This window comes from Setaria viridis, chromosome 3 (assembly GCF_005286985.2).
Source record: "Setaria viridis chromosome 3, Setaria_viridis_v4.0, whole genome shotgun sequence".
In the NCBI taxonomy this organism is placed as follows: Eukaryota; Viridiplantae; Streptophyta; class Magnoliopsida; order Poales; family Poaceae; genus Setaria; species Setaria viridis.
Window position 1 is genome coordinate 2539824 of NC_048265.2, and position 19491 is coordinate 2559314.

At 42.3% G+C, this 19491-nt stretch overlaps 1 protein-coding gene and 1 pseudogene across 1 annotated transcript; both read left to right on the plus strand.

The window, feature by feature from the left end:
* Positions 1 to 997: 997 nt before the first annotated feature.
* Positions 998 to 7016, plus strand: LOC117849768 (uncharacterized). The gene is made up of 8 exons (XM_034731435.2): positions 998 to 1550; positions 1642 to 2334; positions 2976 to 5188; positions 5264 to 5533; positions 5619 to 5699; positions 6194 to 6305; positions 6390 to 6456; positions 6557 to 7016. Exons 1-8 carry the CDS (start codon positions 1448 to 1450, stop codon positions 6660 to 6662), a joined length of 3645 nt encoding a protein of 1214 aa, XP_034587326.1. The 5' UTR covers positions 998 to 1447; the 3' UTR covers positions 6663 to 7016.
* Positions 7017 to 16859: 9843 nt separating this feature from the next.
* LOC117850055 (G-type lectin S-receptor-like serine/threonine-protein kinase At2g19130) lies at positions 16860 to 18606 on the plus strand (annotated as a pseudogene).
* Positions 18607 to 19491: the final 885 nt, after the last annotated feature.

A 19491-nucleotide genomic window follows, 5' to 3' on the forward strand; every position in this document is an offset into this window, starting at 1 on the left:
ATAGTTGTAGGTTTCTCTAAAAAAAAGGATTGCAGTTGTAGATCATCATGCCAGTTCATGACATCATCTAATAAACAGTTTAACATCGAAAAGCCCCTTCAGGTCATCATTGCTTGGTCACTTTCTTTTTTTCACGAAGGGATTTTCTTAAGAAAAGCGTCACTCAAAGTTTGAGATATGTCCTTTTGCCACCCAAATGTTTCACGGTGGAATTTTTCGTTGCCAAAAGGAACGCAATTTTGGAAAGTTTATGCAGCAAGTGGCACTATAATGCATAATCGCAACATGATGGCGTCTCATTGTTAATGGTCATGTCCCTTACCACTGAAAAAAATAAATTAACTGAAAAACGCTGAATCCATGACTTCGACACAAGAGGACAGTTCGCGCACAACTTTTGATTGAAAAATTACTATTTTTGAATAATTATAAGTAGAAAACTGAACATTTTTTAAAAGGCTAAATGTATACTTGTCTAACTCCTTCACATTTCCCTTCTCGTTCTTTATAACATAGCAACACTTAGATTAATTCATCACTAAATTTCTCTACTAAGGGTCATGTTTTTAATAGTATAAATATAAATCTGAGAAAAGAAGATATTTTTTTTTCACCGAGACCAAGTCGTGATTTACTCCCCCGTAATTCCTTTATTCCTCGGAGAGTATTTGGCAAACAAAATCTATTCATTTGGAATGGAATTCCACTATTTTTCTATTTCGTTTTGCGAATCCAAACGGTAAGTTTTGGCTAGCCAAACCAAGCGGAACACCCGTTTGTCATTCAAATAAAAAATGGCATAACATACCGTTGAGTGACCGAAATTCGAATCAGAAACCGAACGCGACTACGGATTATGGAAAACCTGGCGCGCCCTGATTCGCTTCCAAGACGGTCCCGCGAACCCACCCGAACCGGCCGGTTTTTTCCCTCGAAAAACTCGAACCGGCGAGCGCAAGGGACGCTCCACTGCTCCAGGGTTTGGGTTTTTTCCCCTTTCTGTTCCTATCCCCGCGCGCGCTCTCCGCTCCCCCAACTCCTCTTTTCCCGCCGCCACGATCCGCCACGCGCACCGCACCGACGCCGCCCTCGCCGCCAGCGAACTCGCCCACAAACAAATCAGGCCCTTTTCCCCCACCGGGGTCCGGCGATAGGCACCGCCCTGCCCCTATCCCCCTTGCCCCGGGCTTCACTGTTTCCGGACGGGTTGTTTTGGTGTCAGTTTTGTTTTTTTGTTCCAATTTTTTTCTTTTCTCGCTCCGTCGATCTCGTTGTCGATTTGCGCGCCTGCGCGGTGGTTCCCTGTTAATCCAATATAATCTTGCCAATACATTGGCGGTTCGATTGGGTTCTTCCCCCTCGGCGCGCAAGATACAATCTTGCCGAGGTGTTGGCGCGGTTCTTCGTGCGAATATTCTGGGGGTTCGGTTGAATACGCATCTCCCGTATGAAGGCCGCCCCTTCCCCTGCTGCGATGGGCGGCACGGCCGGCAATGGCGGCGGCGGCGGCGGGGATACCCAAGTGCTGGACGGCGGGACGCCTCCGTTTGGTGAGCGCGCCTTGTTTGTTCATTGCTTCTGTTTGTTCGACCGGTTGGCGTCAAGGTGTTGATTTGGTTATTGGATGTGCCTTGCGGTTAGGTTCTCCGGCGAGCGACAGCGACAGCGATGCGACACAGAGCGGGGGCGATGATGGTGATCTGTATGACGAAACGCAGCCCGTGGACGAGGCTGAGACCCAGCTAGTAGATGGGGTGGATGAGGAGGAGGAGGAAGAGGAGGATGTGGCTGGCGATTGGGGCGAGACACAGTTGGTGGAGAGTGGCGAGGAGGATGATTGTGATGATGGTGACCAAGTGAAGACGCAGCTGGAGGTGGAAAATGGGGATGATGGTGGTGGCGCAGAGGATAATGCCGGTAATTGGACTAGGACCCAGTTGATTCAAGAATGTGAGGTGGATGGAGTGAACAATGGTGTTGGTGGCATGGTTGAGACCCAGTTGGTTGAGGATTCTGAGGAGGAAGAAGAGGAGGATGGAGTAAATGGCGGTGATGAACTGAGTGTCGATGAGTGGGGCAAGACCCAGTTGGTTGAAGACTCTGATGAAGAGATAGGTGATGATGAGTTGAGTGACAGAACTCAAGTACTGAGTGATGATGAGAGCTTGTCTGGTGATGAGAGGGATGCAAAGTCAGGAATGGATAAAATGGATGTGGAGTTGGGAATGGAAGGAAATATTGAGGGGTTAAATGGGGGGGTTGAGAAGCTTGGTGGCGATGAGAATTTGGTAGAATCTGATGCTTCAACAGATGAGGAGGGTGACACGGGTTCAGGTTAGTTACCAGCTACTTACTGTGCTATTATTCCTACCCTTGTCAGATAATATAACAATATGTATCTGTTCTAAGTGTAACAATTCATTAGGATCATTCTATAAAATGTACAAGGTAATTCTTACAGGAAGTGCCCTGTAGCTTTTATAGTTCTTACATTGAGAGATGCGTAAAGCTATCAAGTTGTCGAGCAGTCTCCAGACTGTTTGTTCTGTCTCTTATTTTAGAATCAGAACTTATCTGTCATGGTTTCGTCCGATAACAGAAGTATGTTTAGTTGAACACTGGACAATCACAATGTGTACTCTCTTATGTATGCATTAGAGGTACAGGTGCTTTGTTGAGATTTTATTACATTTTGGTCTCTGTTTTCCCTGATAGAGTGGTTGAGCTTTACATATTCACCGCGGGGGCAATTTTAGTTACCAATGCTTTATTTTTTACTCAAAGGCAAGTAAAGGGAAACAATATTCTCAAATGGCAAAAATGTTTTGGATCTCCAGTTTTAACATCATGAAGAATTGCACATGATTCTTATTTTATACTACCCTTGTTTCTACAAAATGCTTTGCTTCCTAAACTTAATCTGGAATTTACTGTAACTTAAAATTATCCTAATGCCATCATTTGTCGACATCTAGGTCACATCCAGATGAAATTGCCTTCTGTTCGTGTTGCATCTGTACGGACATGTGGAATTTCTGAAGCTCGGGGCACAATGTCTGTGAATGGTATGCAGCAAGGGAAACAAAAGTTCTCATCCAGTGCAATACATCCCCTGCCAAAAATTTTAGATGAATCTACTTCGTTTAGCACCTCCTTTGGTGGGATTGATAATGACTCCCGTGGTTATGTACAGAACCATGATAAAGATGGAACTAAGAGCAGAGACAAGTGTTCAACAGCAAAAAAGCTTTTTGCTGACACGACAGCTGAGGATGGTGAAAGCAACATCAGATGTCTTGCTGGATTAAGTTATATTGGATCACAGGAGCCTGGTGATCTGTCACAGGCAAATGCTTTTGATGTTGTGGATAAGTTGATTTCAATTAATGGTGGATTATCATCTCAAGAAACAACCCCAAACAAATTGGAAATGGCAAAGCCACGTGTTTCAACTAAGAGAGGGACTTTAATGTTGGCTGAGAAGGTTGACATTGGTAGAAGTTCCAATGGGAAGGCAGAAATATTTGAGTGGGTGGATAGCCGTGAAGATGATGGAGGAGGTGATTTTTTCAGTAAAAACAAAGACATATTGTTGCAGAAACCAGCTGGCAGAGGAAAACAAAGGAGCCATTCTACCAGGGCAAAGATGTCCTCAAAAAATTCACCCGGAGAAAATAAAATAGGGGAATCCAAGAACAAAAGAAGTCTCAAACTACCTGGGAGGTCTGAAACTCTTCCTTTGTCAGATTCAAGACTACTCAAAAGTGATGTGAAGAGTAAGCGGGCTTCTGGAAACAGGACTAAGAAAAACCTTTTCAAGGACCTGGATGATCTATCAAATGGCAAACCTTTGGAAGAAGAACAGGAAAAGGCTGATGTAGCTTTGCATGATGTTGGTCCAGATACTCAAATGGCTGTTGAAGCTATGGAAGCACTGGTACAATGTTCACCCGCTAAAGGTCAACCTCTGTCGGATAGAGATACTAGAGCTGAGAAGTCTAGAATAGCTAAAAGTCATTCAAAGAATGATTCTCCTCAAAAGAGAACTAGCAGCATCCAAGGTGTCACAACACGTTCCAAAAGAAGAAAAGTAACTGCGTCCAACACCAACCCTCAGAAAGAAAAGATGCAAGAAAATTCAGAACGTATAGTGAAAATAAAACATAAGCAGACGAAGTCTGTACCATTGAAGAGCAAAGTTTCAAAGAAATTTATCGATGAAAACAAGTACTGTGGTACACCTGTTGCTCACCGCACTAGGCATTGTGGTAGGAATGACCCTTCTGAATTTACCGACTTATGTTCTAATAAGCAGTTGAAGAGAGGCAAGAAATTGACAGGTGATGGCTCCACTGTTGGGGAAGTGCAAAAAAAACATATTAAGAATAATCCGGAGAAACCTTTGATTAGTGAGAAAACAACTGAATCTGGTTCGAGTCATTTTGAAAAAGAAAGTGCAGAACATACTTGTGCAAATGATGATCAGGATCTTCAGCAGTCTAGGAATGGTAGCACACAACGTACCGGTGTAAATAATGTTCAAAACCTTGTAGCTTGCCGAGTTGAGCCAACAACTGATGTTCCATGCAGAGGTTCCCCATCACACCCCAAACAGCGAAGAACACCTACAGCAATGGTGCGGTCAAAGCCTACCACTGCCGCAAAACATGAAATACCCGCAGAAGTGGCAAGACCATCCAAGAAAAGGCGAATTTTTGTAAGAAGTGTTTCTGATTTACTAAAGTATGCAAAGAGGGAACCTTCCAATGGAAGATCAGCTTCTATCCTGTCCAGTATTATAGCTTCTCCTATACTTAATTCTTCTGTAAGAGATGATGGGAAAACTTCTGATCTCAGTAGCTCTGCACAGAGACTGAAGGAATCCTCCCATGTTGAGGATACAAGCAAATCACCAAAAAGCAATGCTCAAGTTCAGAATAGTGTCATCAGAACGCCTTCAAAAGTTGTTAAGGAGCTGTCACCCACTTTCAGTCCTGTGAATCCATCAACAGGCTCAAATAGAAGCTTGTCAAAGTCTTCTGTTGCAAGAGAATTACTGAAGCTAGATCCTGAAAGTGCGCTATCAAATCAGCAGAGAAATGATTCCAGAAGAAGGATGGATATGGCTACTGTTAGTATTTTATTCAGCCATCATTTGGATGACGATGTGATCAAGCGTCAGAAAAAGGTAAACTATACTTCTATTTACATTCTGATAGCAATCACTTTGAATGAGGTATATTCATGACGACCTATGTTGCAGATCTTGGCACGCTTGGGAGTTTGTGAAGCATTTTCCATGGCCGATGCAACACACTTTGTGGCAGATAGTTTTTTCCGCACAAGGAATATGTTAGAAGCAATAACTCTTGGCAAGCCAGTAGTTACATCAATGTGGCTCGAAAATTGTGGACAAGCAGGCTGTTTTATTGATGAGAGGAAGTATATTCTGAGGGATGCCAAAAAAGAAAAGGAGTTAGGTTTCAGCATGCCTATGTCACTGGCCTCAGCTGTCAAGCATCCTCTTCTGCTGGTACAGTGGATATTGTAATTCTATTTCATCTCTGCCTGTCCTAGATAAAAAAATTGTTTTTTCAACTGAAAAATCATTTGTGCAGGGAAAAAGAGTCTTTGTAACATCGAATGTGAAACCAAGTCAAGTAGTGGTGACTAGCTTGGTTAAAGCATCATCAGGACAGGTTAGCTATATTTTATTTCCCAAAATACTCTAAGCTTTTCTTCGTGTTTAAATTACATGTTGCTGTATGATTTGTAAGCTAGGATGTATAATATTCATTTTTGTAGGAAACAGTAGGGGGATCCTTACTGGTTAAAATATCAAAGTGCTTGGTTTGGTTCAATTTTGACTAATGCCTTTTCAACACCACCCAAAATGATTAATTCCATGTAATATGCAGACTGCTGGTTTTGTAAACTTTACCTATTTTCCTTCTTATAATGAAAAAGATACACAACTCTCCTGCCATCCTGCGTAGTCTTCGGGGGAAAAGAACCCTCCCATGTTTACACTTTTCAAAGGGACAAATTTATGCAATCATCCATCCATGTGTGTGAAGTCTGAACCTAGTTGGGATGTGAAAGCTTGTATTATGCCCTTGGCAGACCTGTACGCTGTTCTCAAACGTGGCAAATTAAATAGGATTTTGCATAACTTTTGTTTTTGTTTTTACAGCCACTAGAGAGGGTAGGGCGATCTATAATGAAGGAAAACGATGTACCTGATGACCTACTGGTTATCTCATGTGAAGAAGACTACCAAACTTGCGCACCGCTGCTTGAGAAAGGTAAGAACTACTTACACCATACTTTGCATAATATTTCCTTCTGAGAATCTGGGCAGTCAGCTAACATACACGAGTACCAAATAGGTGCCATCATTTTCAGCACGGAGCTTCTACTAAACGGTATAGTCATTCAGAAGCTGGAGTACGAGAGGTGAGCGAACCTTAAGCTTTTTTCAACCATTGAACCAGGCATTCTCTCCATTACTGTTCCTCCGTGGATTAACATTCTTTCTCTGGTGATGTTTGCACAGGCACCGCCTCTTCACGGACCGAGTCAGGCAGACCCGCTCGTCGAGGTGGTTGAAGGACACAGTCCGTGACCGGTTTGTACATGTACCCAAGCGTCCCCGTGGCTAAGGAGAACATGGGTGGTGCAGATATTTTATTTTCAGCTAAATTATGCTCCTGCTTCACCAGTCTCCCCACTCAAGACCAGTGTAAATATGTCAGGCCAAACAATGAATGCTTGCTCATCCCCTAGCCTCTCCAGCTCTAGACCACTGTAAATGTACCGCAAACGCATTTGCCCTGTGCAGAACGTGGAGTCTTGCTCATCTGTAAATTTGTAATGTTGGTGTTCATGTTTTGTAGCCTTCCTTTTTTTTTCCCCTTGCGCTTCAGATCATGCGTTTACCTGGCGCTTATAACTGAAACTGCTATGAAAGTGTGTTAAAGGAGTGTTGTTTGATGAAATGTATACATTCGGCTGTACTCGCGTCTTGACTGGCGGTCGAAGTCCAATGTAGTGATGCAGGTGACAAATCTGTTGGTGACAAGCTGGGGAAACTAAATCAGGTGTAAAATCTTATCAGACAAACTTGGAAGTGGTTTCTCTTTTACCTGCAATCAAGCTAGGATGAGTATGCGTGTGCACTCTACTTAATGAATATGTGGCTGCTGGATGCAGATCGACATATGCCACCAGCAAGTCCCACATCATTAGAGCCTGTTTGATGAGGAGGGGTGCTGCAAGGGTGTGGTCGAGCAGGCAACAAATCTAAGCGTGTTCGGAAATTAGCGCAAGTGTGCTCTGCTGCTCTTGGACTATGCTATACTGCCATTACTTAGTAGTGCTCTGCTCATGTATGCAACGACACAGGACGAACTAACAGACTTTCAGGCGCGTATCTCGCGTGAATGTGACCTTGTGCCCGTGAAATGCGGTCTTACCAGCGGAAGGAGAACACCTAGTCCTAAGCAGGGACACCAGTCAAGCGTGCGTACTGTCTCGGAATGTCATTTCGGATATCTGTTCGTGGTGAATGAGTAGGAATTTCTGAAACTTAGCTCAACCAAAACCATTGCCAACACCTTGTTTAAATTTTGACCATCGTTAAGCAGGATGGGATGCACAGTCAGCAGCTAGTTAGTGGCATCGACATCCACACTCAATTTCACCGATTACTGACAAGAACAGAAACTAACACAATAGCTCAGGCTACAAGATGACCAGATTCCCCCATACGGGAACAGGGCGCGGTATATAAATAGCCACAAGAACAGTGAAAAGTGAAAACTACTGCTCAGCTCAAGGTTACACTGGACCCCAAGCACACATACTGCAGGTAACCGGACTTGTTACAGAGTTGGTGGAAAGATAAATGCTGCATGTAGTTCTGGAGCAACTGAAAGAGGTAGTTCTGGAGCAAAGCCTTCGGAAGGCTTCAGAATCATTCATCAGCATACATGCCAAAGCCTGCAAATACAACAAAATCAATGTTAGAAACATTTACAGCCCTTTTTAAATGTAACGAAATAAAGCAACGGGATGCGTTGGTACTTACCCCACTGTGCCCAAGTTTGTCTAACCACATTCAGAGGAATAAAGTATGAGAAGCGCCCATCGCCACCATGTAGCACTCCAATACTGTTGAAACATGCAATGTGTATTTGGAATACTCTAGAAGATTGTGGAGATGTCAAGAGGTTAATTTTATCATGTATAAGGATAAGGTTACGGCAAGCTAAGAAGATTTAAAAAATAAGAGAGAATACATGATTCATAGTTGCCATACTTCATGGTGAAGTGTAGAATACTCTATAACTAGATATTTTAGCATGGTAAAAATATAAGAAAACTAGATAAGGATGATGAGGGTTCTAGAATTAGGATATTTTGTATGGAAGAGTATGGAAGTTGTCATATGGCAACATCACAATGATCATGAGCATCTATAAATAGAGGTGCTTCCCTCCCTCCTAGCCATACTATGACATAAGAGTTTCAAGTAGGAGATTGCAAGGTAGTCATGTAGTATAGTGGTGTCATGGTAGGATAGTCACAAAAAGAGTGTGCAAGTGAGTCTTGTATCAAATTGAGTAGTGAATAAAGATTTAAGTTTCCTTGTAAAGAGTTAGTCTCCCACATTGATGTCAGTGGGAAGGCCTTCTCGAAGTAGTGTGGGTAAGGGTCTACAAAAGAAGTGGTAGAATACTACTTTGGTGCTACTTGTAGGAAGTCGGTGTCAAGTTCGGGGTGCTGATTTCGAAACAAACACTATCGCCCCATCCATCAAAACACGGAGCTCCTAAACTTTCAGACTCTGATGTAATGTCAACTTCAGTCAATCTCATTGTGAAACCATAGGGATTGTCTCTAGATATATTAGGGATGGTTCTACCACGGTGTGAGATATGACCATGAACAGTAGTCCGATGTCAAGATAAAGGCCAAGATAACATAACAACATGCCTCAATGCCTTAGCAGATCTGCTACTAAAAAATCACCGATTTGTGAGGTTCATTGCAATAATGCATCATTTGACCTCTTGCCACCCGAAAGACAACATGAAGACACTTAGTTATCTGTTAGGAAAAAAAGATTGATCACTAGGCACTAAGGGTGCGCATAACATTGCATAAAAGATTATCACAAAAGTCTGATACAATTGCTCAATTTCACCAGCAGCAATTGGTTTTTCCAAGGTGGAATGCAATCCATAAAATTCACAGTGCTGATACAGAGAGAATCCTTGAAAGGGAGAAGGAAAGTCAAGAAAGTCACTATTCAACTGGTTCCATTATAAAAGATGCCAACAGACACATTTGGATACTGACATGTGCCCACGTTATGGTCCTGCTTTCAATGCTACTCGTCCAATCACAGCTAAGCAAGTTGAATAACTCTTTGAAGCAAGGATTTTGTGTGACCATCGTGAGCAAAGGTTCAAGATGAGGGAAGACTTGGCGAGAATCTACTGTAAAGCACGTGTGGCTCAAATAAGTTGTGCAAAGGATCTGATTCTTCTATCTGTACCGAGAGGACAGTTTGCAAACTACTGCAACCAAAGTCACCGCATACTTTCTATTGCCCCAAATCCTCCAGGTCCGCTTCAAAGGGTTGCTATGCTGTCTTGGCCACCAAATCGGCATCGGACATCAGTAAGTGGGGAGGCATCGCACCCAGGGCGATTGATCAGCTCTGTGTCTGTTGGAAATCCTTTTGGCTACAGTATGAGGCTTGCCGAGGTGAACATCACATCAGAAAAGGGTTCCTCTGGTGCGCTGCTGTTGAATGGATCTGGGGAGTATGTGGCAGCTCTCCATGCTGGAGTCCCTGTTGGAGCTAGCGCCGAAAGCTGCAGCTCAAATAAATAAGCCCATAGTGCCTAAAGGGTTATATAGTTGAGGATTACATAAATGAGGTGATGTCTCACTGGACAGGCTAAGAGTGAACCTCCGTCCATGATCTGCACGCAGGCATAGGTGTTAATGACAGCTATAAAGCTAATCCTAGGATAATTAAGTCTAAATGCCCACCTATACAAGGATTACTTGAATGCTAAACCAACGGTGGATAGGTACTAACCTGACACCGCTCGCAAACCGTCACATTTTCACCGATTACTGACACAGAAACTAACATAATAGCTCAGGCTACAAGATGACTAGATTCCCCAATCTCTAAACGGGAACAGGACGCGGTATATAAATAGCTACAAGATGTAATGTTGAGACAACTTAAAAAATAATTTGCATAATATATTGTCTTTTTATTAGGTTGTCTCGTAGTAATTTTATTTCCTTAATTTGTGAAAATAAGAAATATTATGAGTTGCATGGCAACCACGATTCATATAATGATGGGGAAGTTGTCTCGTGGTTTTAAATCTAGCTCATGAGGCGACTGTTTCGCGAAACAACGACCTCTTCCGTGCGTTCCAAGTAATCTAATTGGTGTTCGTCATTTTCTTCTTGAGAAATGACACCGTATATATTCATATCTTCTCGTGCGAGTTTTGGGTTCAGTTGGATGGGGTTAGGTTAGAGTCAAGGCACAACGTAACGAGAGAGGAGGGGCAACATTGTTTTGATATTCGTGCAACGCAGATGAACGGCAAACGATCGATGCACATCTGACAAAGCATAAGAGACGCGGTCGTGTGCTGATTTCGCATGGTGACCGCCGGTGTGAGTTTGGGAAGACATCGAGAGTGGCAACGTCTGCTACGTACACGTACGTAATTGAGGGGGTTGTTGATACATCGGAAATGCATGATGGTTGGTTGGTTGATAGAACAGGGGTTTCTTGTTGTTTTCTCGATTTTACACCGCCAATCGTAAGTCTTGGTGATCCGCTCTTGATCAGTACAGTCTTGTACGTACAGAAGGCGCCATTTCCGCACAAACATTATACCAGAACGGCTTACATCCCAAGGATTACTAGGAACGTTGTCGTCGACTGCTTCCTAGTTTTATCAAAAAAAAAACAATGAGTACGTGGCGCGTGACGTCCGGCGAGATATTTAGGAGGAGCTACTACCAAAGTTGAGTGTTGAACTTGGGAGTGCATCGTCCAGGCTCCGCAGTATGGTTCATTCTTCCCAACACAGCACCTTTGGGTATCTGGACGCATCGTTCGCTTCACTTGCTCACCTTTCTTCGGGGGATTCCTAGCACAGCACCTCTGTAGACAGAGTGAATGGACTGACATGATATAATAATGCTTGCAACATCAGAGTTCAACTAGTGCAGCATAAACAGTTTTCGACAGATTTTCTCTCCAGCCGAGCGAGGGCGATTAAGGAGATATTTGGGAACTAGAGCACCACTGCAACTTATAACGAAAACAACGAAGCACACCTCACTCTACCAATGCCTAGTATGGACTACATGCGCAAGTGAATAACTAATCGTTCCGAGTAAAACAGTAGCGAGAAAAAGCAAGACAGACGCGACCCCGTAAAACACACTCATAGCACTAGCGTGACAAACAATACCAAGTCACGTTAGAGCATTGCAAGTTGCAACCGTACGCAGTCAACAACAGCAAGGAAAAACTAAAAGTTTTACATATATCTTCCTTGCAACAATTCCTAGAGGTTTTGAACAAGTCATATGCAGGAAGTACTACGATACCTAACCCTAATATTTTATGAGTTGAGGTAGCTTTTTCCTAGAGAAGGAACAATCTACATTTGTCGATACGTTATGTTCTACAATCTTCTCCATTCAAGCAAACGACAAAACATTTACATAGTCATTGTCTTTGTTCTCCATGTTGCCCGAGATTGTCTCCTGGCAGTAAAAAAAAGATCATTATTGCTGGGTCACAATAGACACATAAAGGGATAGAATGATAGATTACTAGCATAACAGTCCTTACATACTCAGAAAAAGGCCACCATTCAGTCATCGCAAACATGAACATCCCCTCTAACATGAAGTGCCTCCTTCCTCTGTATACAAAAACAATTCATTGCCAGCTACTGACGCATTTACAAAATAATACTATTCACATGATAAGCGCACACATTCCTTTCCAAAGTAGTTAGGTGCTGCACTCTATGCAGCTCTAACTAAATGATACAACTACAACAAACGTTTAATCCAAGCAAGTTGTGGTCAGCTAAAGATGACACTACCTCAAGGCTTTCCTAGAATACTTAGGTTTTTATTTCCTCCATTTCAGAAGTTTGTTGCCAAATTTAATATAAATTGATGAACTATGAAACAAGCATTAGAAAATGCTATTGCAGATCATCCCCTATATATTCTACTTATATCTGTTAAACATACAAACTGCCAGAAAATTTGCAGATCAACCACGCCATTGAATCTAGTTCAGTAAACACACATCCATCTAAGAGCTTAAAGCTTCAAACCAGCATATTTTGATTAACACTTTAAACCAGCAAAATTTGCTTAAATCTTCAAACCAGCAGTAGCAAAACTTAAAAACTATCCATCTAAGAGATCAAACTTGAGAAGTGCTAGATTGACAATTTGTTTTTGCAGTCACTTTGTTTCTTGATGGGATAATTAGCTTCAAAAAATTTATAAACTGTACAAGTATTTATACCAAACTAATTTATTTGCACATCTTGCATCACTACAATTATTATTTTTACATAAAAATCATCATCAAAAAGAAAGAATTAAGCTGCAATTTAAAAGCATTGCTTATTCCTTGTAGATAAAAAATATTTGTTTAAGCTGTAAAAAACAGCTATTGACTTTAACATATTTGACCTGTCTTTATTTCATTTATTGATGTTTAGTAGCAGCTAAAAGCAAACAATGAAGTTAACTTACCTTCACACACATAATCATTAGACATTCCATCAAAGACAGGATATGTTCCTATAGAATAGAAACACCATTGTTAATGAAGGGAAACAAATAAGTACACCATTGTTAATGACAGGAAACAAATAAGTATCTGCAAGTAACATTTTCACACAACATGCAACTTCTGCAAATAAATGCTTGGCAAAGTCCTATAGTTGTATCAACCCCAACCACAAACGTAAATGCATAATCTGTAAACTTTAAAAATGCATACCCCTTGAAAACACTTCTCTGTCATGAGATACTTTTACTGCAAGCTTTTTAGTGCAACCCAAACCATTGTGTGTTTGAAATATACCAACCTGCAAGTTAAAATAATATATTTCTTAATAGCAATTATCAATATTTCAGTCTTAGGTAGATAAAAGAGACAGAGGGTTCCATGAAGCTCATTTTATGAAGATATTCATCAATCTACTTGGAACACTTAGAAACAGCAGAATTTTCGAAAGTAAAACACCACTTAATATAGTATGGAAGTAGTATGTGAAATCCTTGTTATTCACAAGGTAGAAGAGCAACATAAAAAATTCTGCAATATACTATAAAGTCTAAACCTTTTTAGTTTTCATTCATGTGATAACTGCCTAGTTTACCTTGAAAATATAAATTAATGTTATTCAGGCCTCTCTATGGTCTCCCCATTCAAAAAAGGTGTGTAAATACAGATAAATAAATAGGGACAAATTCTGAATGTTTTTAGTTTTTAATCATGCAGATACTCCTACTAGTCTTACAGTTGGATGTTTGAGCCTCTGTGTGACATCCTTGCTCAAAGAAATATTTTGTAACAAATAGCAGACTAAATCACAATTAAAACAAATGACTTGTTTTAACTAAACTTACTTCAACTTCCACATTGGAATCTATCTTGTTTCCTTTGTCCAAATGCTCCTCGCCTATTTTCAATAGGAGGTTCTCCAACTGACAACAGCAACAAGAATTGCAGATGCGTGAAACATAATTTCTATCCACCACCAAATAAACATCTTCATCAATATTTACAATTGCTAATATCTTCGCTTTTTTGTCCCTTTTATGTCTGCTTTATTAGTGGCTCGTGGTTATTCTTTCTGTTCACTTAAAGGGAACATAATAAATTGTTACTTCACCTACCTCAACTGTGGTAGAAATATACACTCCATTCCAACATTGAAGGATATCACCAGTCCTGATTCCTTGCCTCTCGGCACTTGACCCATCAGACACCTGTGGTTCACTTTGGCAATAAATTACTTTGATAATGTGCACCAGTAAAAAAACATTACAGCAAAGGGACATGTTCCACAGAATAAGAACTTGTACATCTTGAACAATCAAACCCTCATCAATGTTACACTTCCGAGAGATTGCCTCTATCTGAATAGGATCCAGAAATTTGATTGCTGAAAGTTTCATGCCAATATGCAGTCGAGGGATACAACTATACCAAATAAAAAATTATCAGATCTGAGAAGATATAAACATCAGAACATGACTATTAAAAATCCATTTCCATTAAATGAAATTTGCCTAAAATGTTTAAGTTAAAAATCAGGATACAACTATTTAAATGGTTAAAAATCAAGATTAAATGGCTGTGCCGTGCCTCTGGTAAAAGGAGGAAGAAGATGGAGTTTTCGCGTTCTAGCCCCTGGAGTCTCTGTTTATTTTTGTTTTTATTCCTTGTGTCTTGCCACTCTTCCAGAGAAGCCCCTGAAGTTCCTGTATTCTTTCTTTTTAACCCGAGCCATGTAATCTTGCACATGTAACCTTGTTCTTTTCTGTAATTACATGTTCTGTTCAGTATATCTTTCTAAACTTCCTTGCTAGCCCCTGAAGTATATAGTTAATTCTGTTTTAGCCCCTGAAACTTGTTTATCTCATATCTTCATCGTTTTAAATCCGATTTCAACGATTCTCGCGCTCACGCTATCGTCTCTGCATGAACGTTAGTTTTAGGAGTTTGTTGTAAGCCTTTGCATATGTTTGTTGTACTGTTTTACTCATTCTTTATTTGCTTGCCTTGTGTGATCGTGTAGACGATGTGACGTTCGCGGAGGAGCAAGTTCAGGAGCAGCCACCGTTCGAAGAAGAGTACTCCCAGTTTGCCGAGGAAGGCAAGTGGTATTCTCCCCCTGCATGTTCTTTTTGTCCCAATAATATCATGATTAAACACTTTATTTATTTCTTGTATGTGCATAAATTTGACGGGAATGCCTATTAAGGACTTACCTAGTTTTAATCCTTATTCCTTGAAAACCTGTTTAATCATGTTGGGTAGACTTGCTAGTCGCTTAATTTGGGCTGGTAATGTCTTAATAATGAGAAGAATGTTAATCATGTTTTATTTATGTTGCTATACATGTTTAATTGCAAGAACACTTGTTTTAATCGGAACATGGAGAACCACCCAAGAAAACAGTACAACCACAACATCACATGGCCCTGATCTTAGCCGAATAATTAGGCATGTGGTTAGCTGGTGGCTTTACCGAAAGGGCAAGGAGGGGGAAGGTGTTGGGTGCACGATCCGGAGCAGTAGCCTTCGCTAAGGTGCTATCTCATTAACGGGTTGTGGTCCGCATCGCTACTGAAACTCTAGCGGGCTACCAGTTACCTGCGTGTCTTTGTAAAGGCTTCGTAGTGGACCCCCCTAGCCACTCACCAAAGGAAGTGTTTAAGGGCTTTGCAAACCCGGGCGACACGGGGGACCACGAGTTGTGGGTAAAGTGTACAACCTCTGCAGAGTGAAAACTGATATATCAGCCGTGCTCACGGTTAAGAGCGGCTTGGACCCTCACATGATAATTGAACTTAAAGATGAGATTAAACTGTGTTACCTTTACCTTTGGGTTAATGTTAATGTTATATGCTTAATTGGGTTGGTATAAACCTACATCTAGTAATTAGGTGCTGCTAAATAAAATTTGACCAACTAAAATGCTAATCGCTTAAAGCCTTGAGCCATTCCTCGTGAGCCTTGCATGTTTCCCCCACTTGCTAAGTACCAACCATAAGTGTACTCACCTTTGCCCAAACGCTGTTCAGAAGCTTGTGACGATGTGGAGTTCTTCGACGACTTCGAGGAGTTCGAGGCAGGCGTTCACTAGTCAAGCCTGTGGAGAAGCTGCGCAAAGTGTGTGTGCGCGTGTTAAGTTATCGGTGAACGATTAAAGACCTTCGTGTCTATCACGCTGAGTGTAATAAAGTTCCTATTGGTTTATGTACGTTTTTGAGCACTGTCTTTGATGTATTCACTGATGATGTCAACATATGTGTGAGAACGGATCCTGGCACACATATGCGATGCATTCGATTTTGTTCAGAAACCGGGTGTGACAGTCCACTACTCACTTCGTCAACAAGTCAACAAGAACTAGCACAAACACTACTACTGCCGCTATTCTCATGAACAATGGAAACCTTGTCCTCATAGCAGAAAGCTCATCGAATGGAACCTCATTGTGGCAGAGCTTTGACTACCCAACAGATGTCGGGCTTCCTGGTGCCAAGTTAGGCCGGAATAAGGTCACCGGTTTGAACCGGCGTTTAATATCAAAGAAGAGTCTCATTGATCCAGGTCTTGGCTCTTACATCCTTGAACTAGACTCCAATGGGATGTTGTCCCATAAGCGTCGTAAGCCCCCTTTTGTAGTGTATTGGTCTTGGTCATCCGGCAAATTGGCATATACACTTATATCAGTACTCAACGGGCTGCTAGGCTTAGATCCACGTATCAATAAATGTTCGCTTAAACCCGCATATGTCAACAACAATGAAGAGGAGTGCTTCATGTACACCTCATCAGATGAATCATCTTCCACATTCGTCTCAATAGACATCTTTGGTTAGATTAAACTGAATATTTGGTCGCAAGCTGAACAATCTTGGCAAACCATATATGCCCAACCTGCTGATTAGTGCAATCTACTGGCTGCTTGTGGACCTTTCACAGTCTGCAACGCCAATTCGCATCCATTTTGTGGCTGTATGGAGGGCTTCTCTCCAAAGTCACCTTAGGATTGGGAAGTCGATGATCCAACTGCAGGATGCGTCAGAAATACTCACTTAGACTGCACAACAGGTTACAAAAACACGACAAGTTCAACAGACATGTTCCACACCATAGCTCATGTTACATTACCCTCTTACCCCCATAACATAGAAGATGTTACAACTCAGAGTGAATGTGAAGAAGCTTGTCTTAATAATTGCTCTTGCACTGCTTATTCCTATAGCAGTGGCAGATGCTCTATCTGGTATGGTGAATTGTTCAGTCTAAGTCAAACTGATGGCATTGAAAATTTTTCTGATAATGATCTTTACCTTCGCCTTGCTACCAGAGGTATGCAAAGTTTGGGGGAAAACAACAAAGTAAGATCAAGAATTGTTATTGCTGCAGGCATTGCTAGTTGCGGATTACTAATTTTCATGCTAATGTTTTGGAGCAAAAAAATCAAGTGGTGTGGTGTGCCATTACTTGGAAGTCAAGGTAGTGGTGGTGGAATTATAGCCTTCAGATATACTGATTTAGGCCATGCTACTAAAAACTTCTCACAAAGGCTGGGAGGAGGTGGTTTTGGTTCTGTATTTAAGAGAGTGTTAAGTGACCGGACTTCTATAGCTGTGAAAAGGCTTGATGGTGCCCGTCAAGGAGAAAAGCAATTCAGGCCGAGGTGAGCTCAATTGGATTGATCCAACACATCAACCTAGTCAAACTTATTGGATTCTGCTGTGAAGGTGATAAGAGGCTACTCGTGTATGAGCACATGTCAAATGGTTCTCTTAATGCCGATCTATTTCAGAGCAATGCTTCTACTATCCTTAGCTGGAGCACCAGGTATCAAATAGCCATAGGAGTTGCTAGGGGACTGTCCTACTTGCATCATAGTTGCCGAGAATGCATCATACATTGTGATATTAAGCCAGAAAATATACTTTTAGATGCATCATTTCTTCCTAAGATTACAGACTTTGGGATGGCAGCAATTGTAGGAAGGGATTTTAGCCGAGTTCTGACTACATTTAGAGGCACCGCAGGGTATCTTGCCCCAGAGTGGCTCAGCGGAGTTGCTATTACACCAAAAGTTGATGTCTACAGCTTTGGTATGGTACTGTTGGAAATCATATCAGGAAGAAGGAACTCATCCGAAGCATACACCAGCAACAGTTATCAGGCTGTTTATTTCCCAGTGCAAGCCAGCAGCAAGCTCCATGAGGGAGATGTGCAGAGTTTGGTGGACCCACAGTTACGAGATGACTTTGATTTAGCAGAGGCTGAAAGGGTATGCAAGGTTGCATGTTGGTGCATTCAAGATAACGAGGTTCATCGTCCGACAATGGTTGAAGTTGTCCGGGTTCTTGAGGGTCTCTAGGAGGTTGATATGCTCCCAATGCCAAGACTACTTGCAGCTATTACAGAACGCTCTGATGTGACTTCAATGTAATAATTCATAAATTCTTTCTAGTTGATTTTTATTTTCAGATGTCAAAGTAGACAACATCATTCTTTATTTTCAGATGTTCAGTTCGTTCAGCCTTCCTTCAGCTGTCAGTCATAGGTCTGGGATGGGAGTTGGAGACCTCCAAGCAAATTTCGTGGTTTTGTTTGTTTCTGCATTATTGTTTGCACTTTGTACAGCACCTCAGCGGACTGTTTGTTTATTTGGTCTGTTCTTATTGATGATCCTCTGATTACCAGGGCTCGGCTACACTGTAGCCAATGGCGACTTCTGCTTTAAAAAAATCAGCAGCTCGAGTTAGACGACAAGAACCAGTGTGTGCGAACTCTGCTCAACCTTTTTCTATGAACTTGCAATCCCCTTAATCCCTTATTCCTTCCCCCAACAGCAGAGAAGCACCCAGCACTACACACCTGCAGATCCATCAACAGCTACTCATAGACACTCCTCTCTCCCACCTGCAGTTCATTTTCAGGCATTCTGATCTTTCCAAAATAAAAAAGGTCAATTGATCCCTGTATTTTTTGGGAAATGTTTTTTTTATTAGGGCTAAAACAAAGGACACTGGACACCCGCCCGGATTGTATACACGAGAGGCAGAGCTGGGCTAAAATGGGCCATGGCCCCGGTTCTTCTGGTCTAAAAAATTACCACGCACCTCCCTATTTTCGGCCCAGAAGAAGGCAGCCCAAGCCCAGTAGCCCACCATGCGACCACTTCAGGTCCACGGGCCACGACACCACGCGAACCCTTTCCACGGTGGCGCCGCCGCTGCTCAGTGCTTCGCTCTCCGGCGGTCCGGCCTGCTCTGCTCGGACAGTCGGACCTCGGCTCCGCCGCTCAGCTCGACAATTCGTGCCTGCTGCCGGCGTTCTGCATTAGCCCTCCTGCCTCCGCTAGGTGCTGCCCTTCCTGACTCCGCGCGCGGAGGGGACCAGTGCCCGTGCGGCCGCGCCGCCGTCCGCCGAGCACTCCGCGCCGCCGTCCGCCGAGCACTCCGCGCTCTCCGTTGCCCGCGGTCCGGTCCGGTGTGCAGTGAGAAGGGAGCATCGGGGCTAGCGTTCAGACAGCGGGCCTGCGGCCACCCCCATGGCATTGCAGCCATGCAGGGTTCTTTGGCCAAAGACTCAGGTAACCATCCACTGTTTAACTTGAGACTTAAGTAGGCCGA